The sequence below is a fragment of the Peromyscus leucopus genome, chromosome 1 (assembly GCF_004664715.2).
Source record: "Peromyscus leucopus breed LL Stock chromosome 1, UCI_PerLeu_2.1, whole genome shotgun sequence".
Lineage (NCBI taxonomy): Eukaryota > Metazoa > Chordata > Mammalia > Rodentia > Cricetidae > Peromyscus > Peromyscus leucopus.
Genome location: NC_051063.1, coordinates 168,343,136 through 168,357,693, shown reverse-complemented (window position 1 = coordinate 168,357,693; position 14,558 = coordinate 168,343,136). Strand labels below are relative to the sequence as shown.

Sequence of the window (14,558 nt, the reverse complement as noted above, 5' to 3'; positions counted from 1 at the left end):
TGTTGGCAGTAAGGGTTTTATTAGGGAGGTGACTTTGGCTTTTAGGAAAGGAAGGCTAAGGGACCTCAGTGACTCCAAGGAGGCCCTGGCCCTAAGTCCCCCGGGGCCAGTCCACAGGAAGGCACTGTGGCAGTTAGGTTCAAAAGGAAGTTTCGTTAAGAGTGTTCTTAGGAGGTGTCAGGGGAGTCCCAAGACCTGTGGAGGGTCGAGGGGCCGGGGTCGGTGGTCGCCGAGGCTCTGGTGCGCCCCTCACCAGCTCCTGACACCGGTCCACAAAGCTTCCTGCCCCGCGGCGCCGGACCTCTGCCTGCGGTGGGCTGGGGCTCCCTCTATGGCCGGACAGGGAGGTGTTGCTGGAGGCTGAGTGGAGACTGAGAAGGAAGGAAACTCAGTGTCCTCCTGTGTCTCCATGCTGTTTCCATCGCACAGAGAGGGCAGTGGAGTTACAGCTACCTGGTAAGAGAGGCCCTGGGGGAGGGGCTGGGGAAAGCGCCTCGCGAGGAAGCCAAGGGGGCCAGTTCGCACTGCTCCAGCTGGCCCATTAACTCTTCTTCCGTCAAGCCACCTGCTGGGGTGGCAAAGAAGCAGGGCCAGGGGTCAGAGGGGGGCCACAGGCCAAGAGCAACTGGAGGTAGGGGAGAAGAAAGCGGTGTAGAGATGGATGGGCTAGGGTCAGAGGCTGAGAGAGAGAGCGAGAGAGCGGGAAAGCAACGCTAAGAAAGGACCCAAATGGGCTGGCAGTGGGACCAGAGGGCAGGGGCCTGGGAAGGGAACCATGGCGAGGGTGGGGTCTGGGACAGGACTGAAGTGGGGCAGGGAGTACCAGGGGCTTGGCCCAGGCCATCCATGGCAGTAGTCAGGTCCCACATGGCCAGGCTGCCGTTGGCCTGGCCGGTGAGCAGGTAGCGTCGGGGCCTGGAGCCCAGCCGCCTCGAACCCTCACACTCCAGCACGGTGAAGGCAGTTGTGGGTGAGCCATCCACGGAGCGCACGGAACACACCCTGTAGGATGGAAGGGGTCAGGAGTCATCAGCCTGGTCCCTCTCCTTACTGTCTCCACCTCTGAGCATTCAGGTCCTGCCCTGACCCTCCACTGCCTACCCCAATCCTTATCCATTGCCATCATTGTTTGTTTTGAGACAGGGTCTCATGTAGCCCAGGCTGGCCTGCAACTTGCTAGGTAGTTGAGGATGACTTAGAACTTCTGATCCTTCTGCCTCCACTTCCTGAGTGCCCTGTTTATTCAGTGCTGGAGGTCAAACCCAAGACTTCACGCATGCTAGGCACGCACTTCTACTGACCCACTCTACCCACCAGGCTGCATCCCCAGCCCCTTTGATCTGGTTTCGCTCCAGCGTCTCTGATATTCTGCCCCTACCCACAGTCCTGTATCCCTGGGGCCTCAGGACCCTTCCTACATCCCATGCTTACCCCATCAGTTGTATCTGCCCCCTCCCACGGGTCACCACCCAGCATCTCTCAGATCACTGACTCATCCTGTCTCCCACCAGGCACTTGGCCCAATGTCATCCCTGGCTTTTGACCTCTTGTCCATCCCCTTGCACAGGCATAGCTTCCCATGCACTCAGAAAAAGGCCTCGGCTGCCCTACACAGGGACCAGGCCCGTTACCCTGTGTGGCTCTCCCCAGCCTTGGCACATGTTCCGTTCTCAGCAGGCATTTCTCTCCCTTCCTGCTTTCTTCTGTGCATTCCTACTCAGCTTCAGGTTTCTCTGAAGAGGCCACACCCTGAGCAACACTCCCAGGCCTCCTTTTCAGGTCACCTGATATGGACTCCTATAGCCTCCTGTGTACGCAACCCAACCCACAACCCTTTGCCAGCACCCATCCCGTCCCGATCCTCTTTCAGCACCCATCCCGTCCCGATCCTCTGCCGGCACCCATCCCATCTGGATCCTCTGCCCGCACCCAGCCCGTCCCAATCCTCTGCCGGCACCCAGCCCATCTGGATCCTCTGCCCGCACCCAGCCCGTCCCGATCCTCTGCCGGCACCCAGCCCGTCCCGATCCTCTGCCGGCACCCATCCCGTCCCGATCCTCTGCCCGCACCCATCCCGTCCCGATCCTCTGCCCGCACCCATCCCGTCCCGATCCTCTGCCCGCACCCATCCCGTCCCGATCCTCTGCCCGCACCCATCCCGTCCCGATCCTCTGCCGGCACCCATCCCGTCCCGATCCTCTGCCGGCACCCATCCCGTCCCGATCCTCTGCCGGCACCCATCCCGTCCCGATCCTCTGCCGGCACCCATCCCGTCCCGATCCTCTGCCGGCACCCATCCCGTCCGATCCTCTGCCCGCACCCATCCCGTCCCGATCCTCTGCCGGCACCCATCCCGTCCCGATCCTCTGCCGGCACCCATCCCGTCCCGATCCTCTGCCGGCACCCATCCCGTCCCGATCCTCTGCCGGCACCCATCCCACCTTGACACTTTGCCTGCAGCCCCTTCCCACCAGACTGCCTGGGCTGTCTAAGGTCCAACACGGTGACCTGGGGTTTCTCCAGTGTCACTCACACACATAACCCAGAGGCCCACTCACCCTGTGGCCTCTGCCCTTTCAGAACCCTTTGGGACCTTCTCCCTGGTCCTGCCTCATTTGGTGGGGCAGTACTCACCGCTGCCCAGTGGAGGAGAGCCGCACAAAGAGCTGGCTGGCATTTGGCACCACCTTCTGGATGAACACCTGCTGGTCATCCCGCTCACCATAGGGACCTGGGTGGGCAGGGGCGGGGTAAGGGCCACAGGGTCCTCAGGGCCTTCACACCCCACAGCACTAGCCTTTCTTTCTCCATTGCTGAGCCAACTCCCAGACCTAGATCCTGCTCCCAGGCTACTGCAGTAGGCCAGAGGCAGGCAGAACTACGGGCTTGCAAGGATCAACAGCATTCGGGCCGGTCGGGAGATGGTGAGCGGGAATCAATGGCCGGACAGGGTGGGATTGGCTGGGAGTACAGAGGTCAACGGCAGGTCAGGGGGAGACAAAATGAAAGTGAACAAGGGTTAGTTATTAGTGCAGCTGGAGGGCTACAGAGCAGCTAAATGGGCAGGCAGAGGTCTAAGGAGCCACCGGGATCCCGCGCGGCTCAGGCAGGTCTGTGGGAAGGAGTCAAGGGCCGGGGATCAGCAGGCACCAATGTCATTGCCAGCACTGCAGCCTCCGTGACCGTCGGCCGACTCCAGCGCCAGGATCTTGAAGGACGCTAGCGGAGTGGACCCGGGCTGGGTGGAGATCATGCCTCGAAAGCGGGTCACAGACCACGTCCGTACATGGTTGTTGTCGGCACAGACTAAAGAGAGACAGCCGAAGGTCAGGCCTGGCCATGGTACCAGCACAGATCGACCCTCCTGACCCCTCAGCCTGAGCCCTTTTGGAAGTATCAGGGCCCAGCTGCTGAGTACTCCCCCTCCAGGGATTCTCTATGCTGGAGTTCCAGATGCCCAGAGATCCTATCAGCTCTGCCTCGGCAGTGGTTTGAGTCTGACCATGTTACCCTGTCCACAGACCTACCCGGGTCCTTTTACCTGGGTCCCTACAGCCACATCCCACGCTCAGCCAAAGCAAGGATGTCAACACCGGCCACCCCCTCCTCCCACTCTCCCCGCTGGTCCACTGGAACGCTTGTCCCTGGTGATCTGCACCTGTAGCCCTTCATTTCCTCTCTAAGGCCCTTGGCCTCAGACAGGCTTGTCCTGCATCAGCCCTCAATGACCCTCACACACTTGAAAACGAAATGTGAAGGAGAGGTGTGGTGGTACACACCTGTAACCCCAGTGTTTGGAAGGCTGGATCCAAAGGATCCTAAATTCAAGGCTAGCCTGGGCTATGTAGCAAGATCTTATCTCAGCCAAAACTCTAAGGGCTGGGGTGATGGTTCAGTTGGCAAAGTGTTTGCCATGTGAGTATAAGGGTCTGAGTATGGAGAGGTGTGCTTGAGAGGTGCTGGAAAGGTGGTGATGAGCAGTCCCTGGGGCTCTCCAGCCAGCCACCCTGGCATATGTGCAATCCCCAGATCCCGTAAGAGTCTTCAAAAACAAGATGGAGGGGCTGGAGAGATGGCTCAGTGGTTAAGAGCACTGGCTGCTCTTCCAGAGGGCCCGGGGTTCAATACCAGCACCCACACGGAGGCTCACAGCTATCTATAATCCCAGGATCGGACACACTCACACAGGCATACGTGCAGGCAAAACACCAATGCACATAAAATTAAAAACAAAACAAACAAACAAACAACCCAAGATGAAGGGAGTAGAGAGACCAATCAGTGGTTTAGAGCACTTGCTACTCTTGCAGAGGACCTGTCAGCTCCCGGCTCCCATGTTGGGTGACTCACAACCACCTGGAACCCCATCTCCAGAACACTGACACCCTCTTCTACCCTCTGCTGGCACCTGCACACACAGACCCATAATTTTCTAAAATCTCTTTTTTTGGATGTGTTTGTTTTTGTTTTGAGACCAGGGTTTCTCTGTGTAGCCCTGGCTATCCTGGAACTCACTCTGTAGACCAGGCTGGCCTCAAACTCAGAGATCCGCCTGCCTCTGCCTCCCAAGTGCTGGGATTAAAGGTGTGCGACACTACTGCCCGGCATCCACTTCATGACCTTGAATACTACTTGGTGACGGTCTGTTTACTTATTTATTTATCGTGGGATAAGGATTAAACCAGGGGCCTTTCACAGCTCTGCATATGCTCTACCACTGAGCTTTCTGTGAGCTTGTAGACAGATGAGGGTGCATAGGAGGCCAGAAGACAGTGTCAGATCCTCGGGGACTGGAGTTACAGGCTGTGCATCACCGTGTGTGTGCTGGGAGTTGAACCTGGGTCCTCTAGAAGGGTGGTTGGGGATTTGAACTCAGGTTCTCATGCTTGCCCAATGGACTGTTTATTGACTGAGCTCCCAGGTTTTTGGTTTTTTGTTTTGTTTTGTTTTGTGTTTTTGAAAGTCTTGCTAGGTAGCCCAGGCTGGCCTTGATCTCAAGAGCCTGGTGCTTTAGCCTCCCTAGGAGTAGATCACTATATATTTACTTCTCCCAAGACCGGTCCTCTTACTATAAACTTGCTTATTTTCAGTTTTTAAAGATAATCTCATTTATCCCCACGTTGGCCTCAAACTCACTATGTAGCTGAGGATGATCTTGAACTTCTGACCCTCTTGTCTCCACCTCCAGTGTGCTGGGATTCAAACTCAGTGCTTCTTAGTGCATTGCTAAGAGAGCACTTTACCGGTTAAGCTATATTTCCACACAAGGGCTTACTCTGTAGCCCAGGCTGGCCTTGAACTGTAAGTGATTCTTCTGCCTCAGCCTGCTGAGTGCTGGGATTACAGACCTGAGTCACAGTCGCCCTCCATTTCTGGGATTCCCACCCGGGGTCTCCTGTTACCTTCAGCCTCAGGGAGCTGTCTCTCCACACAGCCGACCGCACTGCAAGACCCTCCTCCTGGCTCCCCGCCCCCAAAGCTGTCCCTCCTGCAGGGGACCCACCTGAGATGAGGTGCTTCTCTGACAACATGATCTTGGTGACAGGACTGCGGTGCACACTGAAGGTCTGGAAGAGCTGGGGTCCGGAGCCCACAGTCTCAGGGTGCTGCACGATGACCCGCACGACCCCTGAGCTGGTGCCATAGGCAATCTCAATCCAGTTCCCACTGTCACCTAGGGAGAGGCCAACAACAAAGAAAGTCTGTCGTGGAAACAGAACCAGGGCCGAGAGGGTGAGAGACAGGAAGGGAAGGAAGCAGGTCGGGGAGACACGAGGGGGGAAGAGACAGAAAGAGACAGAGACAGAGAGACACACAGAGAAATATGAGACCAAGAAGGAACACAGGTGGGTCTGGAGAGATGGCTCCATGATTGAGAGTCTTTGCTGCTCTTCCAGAAGACCTGGGTTCAATTCCCAGGACCCACATGGCGGCTCACAGCCACCTGGAACTCCTGTTCCAGATCTAGTCCCTAATGTTGGACTCTTTGGGCACCAAGCATCTATCTACACAGCATACTTACATACATGCAGCAAAACACTCACACCCCCCAAAAAAACTAAATCTTTTTAAAAATTCCAGAATGACATGTAAATAGAGAAGAAGAAGAGCGCCCACCTCCCAGTGTCTAAGGGGCTTCACTGACAACTTTTCATTTTGAGATTCTCAAAACACTTTTCTTTTTTGGTTTTTCGAGACAGGGTTTCTCTGTGTAGTTTTGGAGCCTGTCCTGGAACTAGCTCTGTAGACCAGGCTGGCTTTGAACTCACAGAGATCCACCTGCCTCTGCCTCCCAAATGCTGAGATTAAAGGTGTGTGCCACCACCGCCCGGCGAAACTTTTTCTTTTTTTGAGACAGAGTCTCACTATGTAGCCTTGGAATTCAACATATGTAAATCAGGCTGGCTTAGAACTCACGGAGAATCCCCCTGCCTCTGCCTCCATGAGTGCTGGAGAGATTCTCAGAAACGAAACAGCACCAGAAAGAACCCGGGTAGGTAAAACACAGCGCCAGCATTTTGTCACAGGCAATGTACTTGTAACCCACATAGTAACATGGATAGATATTAAATCTAGGAGACACAGAGAAGAACCGAGGTCTAGCCCATGATTCCAGCACTCAGGAGGCTCAAGCAGAAGGACGGGGTGGTCTAGAGTTAGAGGCTAGCCTGTGCTACAGAGAAAGCTCCTGTCCTCCCCACAAAGGGGGAGGGGGGATGAGGGGAATCAAGGATCCTTGAACATGGATTTATCTACTATCTGGCATGTATCCATTCTCTTGGTTTTATGAATTACGCAAATGTCATGTCCCGATGGGAGATGGGAAAGACACAAAAATTAACTACAGCGGCTTGTCATGGAGAGGCCAGCAGCACCTGAAAGAGGGCTAAACAGAAGCAGAGCAAAAGTACAAGCTGAAGAAATGAAAACCAATGTGCCCCCTTCCTGAGGAAAGCAGGAGGCATGTCGCACAATCAAGGACAGAGGTCCAGGCCAGGTCTGGGGCTGGCCGGTGGCAGCAGCGATGGAGGCTTCCCCATAGCTTACTGGTCTTGGGGGTGAGGTAGACGCTGAGTGCAGTGACCCCATCCTCTGCCGGGTCTCGGTAGAGCTCACTGACGAGGAGGTCGTTGTCCTTCATCCGCAGGGGGAATTTCTGCACATCTAGGTGGTCAGGCAGAGGAGGGGCAGATTTGCTGGAGGCTCCCGCTCCAGCCCACCCCTCAGACTGCAGGAGGACACTGCTCACCTACGTAATAGATGGAGCCAGTGCTGCAGCCCAGAAGGAGGAAGGAGCCGGCTGCATCGTAACTGGTGATAGGCTGGACCTCCTGGACCTGGGGCGGGAAAGAGGCAGTAGTGTGGGACCCTCCTGGCATCCCTGCCTTTCTCCCACAGTGCCCATTTCTGTGTGCCCAGCCTGACCAGGGCCTGAGCCTCTCCCTTCCAGCCTTGCCCGTTGCCCACTGTGTCTACCTGTAACATCATGGCTGTCCCTGTAAGATCACGGCTGTACCTGTAACATCATGGCTGTCCCTGTAAGATCATGGCTGTCCCTGTAACATCATGGCTGTCCCTGTAAGATCACAGCTGTACCTGTAACATCATGGCTGTCTCTGTAAGATCACGGTTCTCCCTGTAACATCACAGCTCTCCCTGTAACATCATGGCTGTCCCTGTAAGATCACGGCTGTCCCTGTAACATCATGGCTGTCCCTGTAAGATCACGGCTGTACCTGTAAGATCATGGCTGTCTCTGTAAGATCACGGTTCTCCCTGTAACATCACAGCTCTCCCTGTAACATCATGGCTGTCCCTGTAAGATCACGGCTGTCCCTGTAACATCATGGCTGTCCCTGTAAGATCACGGCTGTACCTGTAACATCATGGCTGTCCCTGTAAGATCACGGCTGTACCTGTAACATCATGGCTGTCCCTGTAAGATCATGGCTGTACCTGTAAGATCACGGCTGTCCCTGTAAGATCATGGCTGTACCTGTAACATCATGGCTGTCCCTGTAAGATCACGGCTGTACCTGTAAGATCATGGCTGTCCCTGTAAGATCACGGCTGTACCTGTAACATCATGGCTGTCCCTGTAAGATCATGGCTGTCCCTGTAAGATCACGGCTGTACCTGTAACATCATGGCTGTCCCTGTAACATCATGGCTGTACCTGTAACATCATGGCTGTCCCTGTAAGATCACGGTTCTCCCTGTAAGATCACAGCTCTCCCTGTAACATCACAGCTCTCCCTGTAACATCACAGCTCTCCCTGTAACATCATGGCTGTCCCTGTAAGATCATGGCTGTCTCTGTAAGATCACGGTTCTCCCTGTAACATCACGGCTGTCCCTGTAAGATCATGGCTGTCTCTGTAAGATCACGGTTCTCCCTGTAACATCACAGCTCTCCCTGTAACATCATGGCTGTCCCTGTAACATCATGGCTGTACCTGTAACATCATGGCTGTCCCTGTAACATCATGGCTGTCCCTGTAAGATCACGGCTGTCTCTGTAAGATCACGGTTCTCCCTGTAACATCACAGCTGTCCCTGTAAGATCACGGCTCTCCCTGTAACATCACAGCTCTCCCTGTAACTGGCCTTAGCACTTTCTTCTCTATCTTAGACTGTCATTAATTCCTTGACCCTCTTCTCTAGTCTGTTTTTGTTGAGTTTTTAAAAATTATTTTCTAAGATCATGTGTGTGTAACCGTGCATGGGCGTGTACACATGAAGGTGGGGGCCCACAGAGGCCGGAGGATCTAGGTAGGTGCTTTACCACTGAACTGCACGCGCACACCCCCAGCCCCTCACTGGGGATTCTAGGCAAGTACTCAACCACTGAGTCACAACCCAGCCCCTCACTGGGGGGATTCTAGGCAGGGTTTCTCTGTGTAGCCCTGGCTGTCCTGGAACTCGCTTTGTAGACCAGGCTGCCCTCAAACTCACAGAGATCTGTCAGCCTCTACCTCCAAGCGATGGGACTAAAAGCATGTGCCAGCACACCTGGCACTCCATGGCCTTCTATCCCACACCCACTGTAGGGTTCTCTGGCTCTCTCTCTCTCTAGGTAGGGTGAAATAGGAAGGAACCCCCAGGCCTGCACAGTCCAGACACTTGAGAGGAGGGAGGCTGCCCCAAACTTACCTGCCAGTGTTTGGTCACAGCGTTCCACACCCCGATGCGCCCTGTGTGGCTTGTGGCAATGAGCTGGTTCCCAACAAAGAACAAGGCCTCCACTGGTACGCCCAGGTGGAAGACACCTGCAGGGGTGAGGCAGCAAGGAGAGGCTGTAAGACACTTGCAGGGGTGAGGCAGCAAGGAGAGGCTGTAAGACACTTGCAGGGGTGAGGCAGCAAGGAGGGGCTGTAAGACACTTGCAGGGGTGAGGCAGCAAGGAGGGGCTGTAAGACACCTGCAGGGGTGAGGCAGCAAGGAGAGGCTGGAGGGCTCAATGGGAGTCTGGAAGCCCACTGCAGGGGTGGGTGAGGCAGCAAGGAGGGCTCAATGGGAGGCTGGAAGCCCACTGCAGGGGTAGGCCGAGACAGCAAGAACCACAAGAGCCATGGGTTGTGTTGGGAAATGGAATCTCCATGGCAAAGAGGATTCCAGGAACTACACAGGATTTTTGATGGGCGTGGAACTCTAAGGGCAGGTAGAATTCTAACAGGCTGAGGTTTCCAAAAAGGCTAAACTCTCCTATTGGGTAAAGGGCTATGATAACTGAGGGCTGAATTTTGTTATTATTGTTTTGAGTCAGGGTCCCAGGTAGCCCAGGCTAGCCTCCACCTTCTATGTCCTGGATTACGGCTGTGTATCACCATATGCAGTTTATATGGTGCTTGGATTAGATCCAGGATTTCATGCATGCTCCCCTCTATCCAGACACATGGATTAAATATATATAAAGATAAAATATAATCAGCATGATGGCACTTGGTATTGCTGTGGTCCAGAAAACAGGAGTTGAGGACAGGAAGACCTGGAATTCAAGGCTTGGACTATATGGTAAAACCTTGTCTAAGGCAAAACAAAACATTCAGGATTCTGAAGGTCTGGAACATTCTCTCACAGGGTAAAGAGATTGACTAGGGCATAGAATTCTTATTCTTCTCATGTGGGCATCCAGTTTCATGGGTTGGGTTATTTCAAGATTACACAGTTCTACCAGGTTCTAGAAAAGTCTGGAGGGCATACCTATCTCAGAGCCACCACCTTGTGCCTGCAGAGCCCACAGAAGAATCTCGCTGCCGGTGGCTGCAGCCACCATCCTGTCATGTTCCCCCAGAGCACCGCTGAGCACCCGAGCTGAGAGAGCCAGGCGCTCAATGGGCCAGTCCAGACGAGGGCTGGAAAAGGCTAGCTGCCAGCCAGAGGCTTCCTTCAGCCTGTGAGATTGGGGGAGATCAGCAACCCTTACCTCAGAGCCTCCCACAACCCCATCCCCATCCTCAGCACCTGTAACAGACGAGAAAGTGGCTGTAAGCCACGGCAATCCAGTTGTGGTGACCGCAAACCAATCGCACCATCCCTGGCTCTTCCGGTTGGCCTTAGGGGTAAGAGAGGAGACCAGAGCAGAGGGTCACAGGGGCCCACTGGCCCTGACCTCCTAAAGGACAGAAATTTAAGCTACAACTGGTGATGCAGGCCTGTAACCTCAGTTAGTCTGGCTATTGAGACAGAAGGAACACAAGTTCAAGGCCAGTCTGGGCAACTTAGTGAGACCCTGACTCAGAACAGCAAGTTCAGCACATAGCAGCAGTTCTGGCACAAGCCCCACAACCTGGGTTCAATCTCCAAAACACACATGGTTCCCTCTGGACTCCACAAGTGCACTGTGTTATGAGTTCACTCATGTACACAATGATGATAATGAAATATAATCAAATAAAAACGAGGGCTCACAGAGTCCACGCCATGGTTCATATTCTAGCACTCAGGAGGCTAAGGCAGGAGGACTGGGTTGCTTTGAGCTCCAGGCCAGCCTGGGCCAGAGTGAGATCCTGTCTCAAAACAAAACCAAAAAAGAGGCTACACAGTGCCAGAATGTATGCTCTAGGCTCAGTCCGAGCACAACCCACACGCAAAAGTCAGAAACCTACCTGATGGGGATGGAGGTGCTCTCTCATCCAGCATTCGGCCCAGCAGCCCTGCATTGCCCAAGTTGGGGGGCATGGTGTTGCTCCGTCGAACAGGGGCTGGACGTCCCCCTGCTTGCTGGGGCCCCACTAGGCTGTGCCGGTTTCTCCGCTTCACTGGGAATACTATCGTGAGGAGAAACGGCAGTCACCATAATTATAACCATGGTGAGCTGTCAGTCTACGAACACTCAAACTACAACAGGCATGAATTCCTTGTGTGGGGCATACATAGTGTCCTGGGGAAGGTGTTCTGTGGTACCAGGATATGGCATTCAATGACCCAGAAGCCTATTACAGAGAAAGACCAAGTTTGGTGCTGCTATGATAGTGATGCCTTTTCATTATTTGCTAATTTTAGCCAGGCCTGGTAGGCAGGTCTGTAATTGCAACTACTTGGAAATCTGGAGCTGGAAGATTGTAAGTTCAAGGCCAGGCTGGGCAACTTAGTGAGACCCTATCTCAAAAAAAAAAAAAAAAAAAAAAAGTAGAAGCCTAGTGAGGTGTCTCAGTAGGTGGAGGTGCTTGCCACCAAGCCTAACAATCTTGACTTTGATCCTGAGACTCATGTGGTGGAAGGAGAGAAACGATTCTGCAAATTGTCCTCTGATATCCATACATGCCCTCCCCATGTGCCCCAATAAATAAATACATGTAATAACTATTTTTTAAAGTAAAAATAGAGATAGGCTATAGCTCAGCAGTAGAATATATTCCCAGACTTTACGTGGGAAGGGCTGGGGGCTTGATCAGAAGTAGAACACATGTCTAGACTTCCCCAGTCAAGGTTTGGGGGTGTGGCTCCGTGCATAGCACCTGCCGAGCACGCACAAAGCCCTGGGTGCGAACTCTATACTATAACAAATATATAATAAAATAAAGAATATAATTACAGGGGCTACAGAGATGGCTCATGGGTAAAGTACTTGCTATATAAGCATGACTCAGGGTTTGGACCCCCAGAGCTAGGAAAGTGGACAAAGATGGATCCTGACACTTTGCTTGCAAGCCAGCCTAGCCAATCGGTGAATTCCAGGTTCATTGAGACAGGGTCTCAATAATAATAATAATAAGCTATTATTATTTATTATAGCTATTATTATTACTTATTATTATAGACTAAATTAAAATTTTGGTTATCTTCCCTCCTAAAAGAGGGACTCCCCCTTGGGAGACAGAACATTGTTCTGGCTTTTTGCTGTGGTGTGTGTTTTGAAACAGGGTCTCCGAGGACAGCCCTGACTGTCCTGCCATTGGATATGTAAACCAAGCTGCTCTCCAACTCAGAGAGATCCGCCTGCTTCAGTCCCGTGAGTGCTGGTATTAAAGGCATGCACCACCATGCCCAGCTGTTCTGTTCAGGCTTTATTCTCATGATTTCACTGTATTTGTGGTATAAAGTTAGATGATAAAGCTTATATTTTAAATGTTTGTTTTTTGTTTCTTTTTTCTGAAAAACAGGGTGAAACTTAAGAAAACTCAGGCAACACCCCCCATTAGGCTCTAGTACTTGATTCTGAGCTCTTAAGAGAACTGCACCGCTTCATGGAAAATGCTGTTTCCTATTTCCTTTCCAAGCATCTGATAAAGAACTACAAGTCCCAGTGCAGCTCAGGACTGCAAATACAGGCGGTATCTCAGGGTTTGCAGCCCTATGGGAAATGTAGTCTTTAACCCACTCACCTGCATCTATTGGGAGTACCCACCTGGAGGAGGTAGATAACCATTGAAGAGGACATTTCCACAGGAAGATCGATCCAATTCTTCCCTTACCTGCAGGCGGCGAACTGCAAGGGAAGGACCCAACACCTGGTCTTGAGGGATGGATACTAAACTAAGGCAGATCCATGTCCCTCTCCCCATTTGGTTTTCCACAGAACTGCCAACTCCTTCAGAGTCAGACCCAAATCCAGGGCTCTTAGCTCTTTCTGACTGAGGGAGTCAAAGAGGTAAAGAATGCTCAGGAAGGAACCGAGGGTGCTGATGGGGGTGGGGAGGAGCAGATGGGGGTGGGTACTTCCACTTACCCAGTGGAGTGAGCCCATAGAATTGGGCTTCATGGAGGAGGCTGGAACCGTGGATACCCCTAGGTAATAGAAGAGACTCGGGGTCAAAGTCTGGGGTGCAGGGGTGGGCAGCAGTTCCGAGAAGGCTTTTGAAACTGTGCTAGTTTTGACGGGCTTAAGATTCTAGGGAGTTTGAGAGGGTGCACACCTGCCACCCCAGAACAGGGGAGTAGAAGCAAGAGGATCAAAGTTTGAGGCCAGCCTGGTTTGGATTGAGATTTCTAGGCAACCAGGGCTACAGAGCAAGGCCTTGTTTCAAACAAAAAAGCAAACAAACAAATACATAAAATACTTTTTAAAAATCTAGGGAACAAAGATATGAGTGGTACAAATATGTGCATATATTTGGAGGGGGGATGAATAACATGATCAAGCCTGAAAAATGGAACAAATGAACATTCAGAGAAGGCGGGGAGACTTATATGGTGGGGGAACTCACCCCCTTACCCATACCAACCTGGGGTCTAACTCTTTGGTCCGCAGGAAGTTGAGGATGGGGGCAAAGACGGTGGGGTCCCTGTCGATGAAGATCTGCATGGAGGGGGGGGGAGGGGAGGGTATGGCAAAGACCTGGAGTAAGTAGGAGGTCCTGTCCCCCTTCCCACTGGCCGTTCCACTTTTGATCTTGCCCTACTCACAGCTCCGGTCTCATCTTTCAGAGTTGAAATGCGTCCGCTCAAAAGACTAGAGGAAGGGGAAACGGGGAGGTATCACGAGCCGAGTTGCGGAGGTGAGCAAGGGTGGAAATGAGTCTCCCCACACCCTCTCCTTTCATCCCCTCCTACCCTCACCCCTAACCGACTCTCCTAATCACCTGGAGAAGAAGGAGTCTGGGATCCAGGTGAGCGTCTGGCGAGAGGTACTGAACCTGGGCCGTGAGGTAAGGAGAGGAAACGGATGACGGGGAGCTGAGTACCACTGCCTCCTCCCGTGAGATCCACGCACAAAATCTTCCCTCCTTTGGCATTTTTTTTATCCAAGTGCCAAGCCTCCAGCACAGGGCGGAGCAATCCTTGATGGACAGGGTTTACCACCCCCACTCCCAGAAGAGGCGGGCATCCCGCCTGGGTCCCGTAGGATGGGGCCTCAGGGATCTCCCACACTCACCGCTTGCCCCCCACGTTCAGATGAATTACTTCCCCGGGGGCTCCACGACTTGGGACCCCCTCCGTTGCAGTCATCACAACAGCCATGACCCCCCGGCGAGCCTGCCGGCCTGCACCCACTTCCGGGTGTGCACAGACCCCGCCCCTGACGCTTGCTCATTGGTCTAGAGGCTACAGGGTTCTCTGACGATTGGACAGAGCACTCGCTCATCGCAATTACGTTCTCTGACTCTTCAAAGCCG

General features: G+C 53.2%; 1 protein-coding gene across 2 annotated transcripts; it reads right to left on the bottom strand.

The window, feature by feature from the left end:
• Positions 1–14,470, bottom strand: Shkbp1 (SH3KBP1 binding protein 1). Of its 2 annotated transcripts, none has more exons than XM_028855115.2 (18): positions 14,318–14,470; positions 14,025–14,078; positions 13,849–13,894; positions 13,668–13,741; positions 13,172–13,230; positions 12,851–12,931; positions 11,109–11,270; positions 10,465–10,555; positions 10,204–10,394; positions 9,154–9,269; positions 7,250–7,337; positions 7,048–7,164; positions 5,504–5,674; positions 3,151–3,306; positions 2,635–2,731; positions 824–1,002; positions 454–568; positions 1–371 (listed from the first exon to the last, which is right to left on the bottom strand). In XM_028855115.2, the coding sequence occupies exons 1-18, from the start codon at positions 14,401–14,403 to the stop codon at positions 140–142; spliced, it is 2,115 nt and encodes a 704-aa protein (XP_028710948.1). In that variant the 5' UTR covers positions 14,404–14,470; the 3' UTR covers positions 1–139. The 2 variants fall into 2 exon arrangements, with proteins under 2 accessions (XP_028710948.1, XP_028710949.1); XM_028855116.2 differs by having other exon boundaries at positions 454–565.
• Between the last annotated feature and the right edge of the window lie 88 nt (positions 14,471–14,558).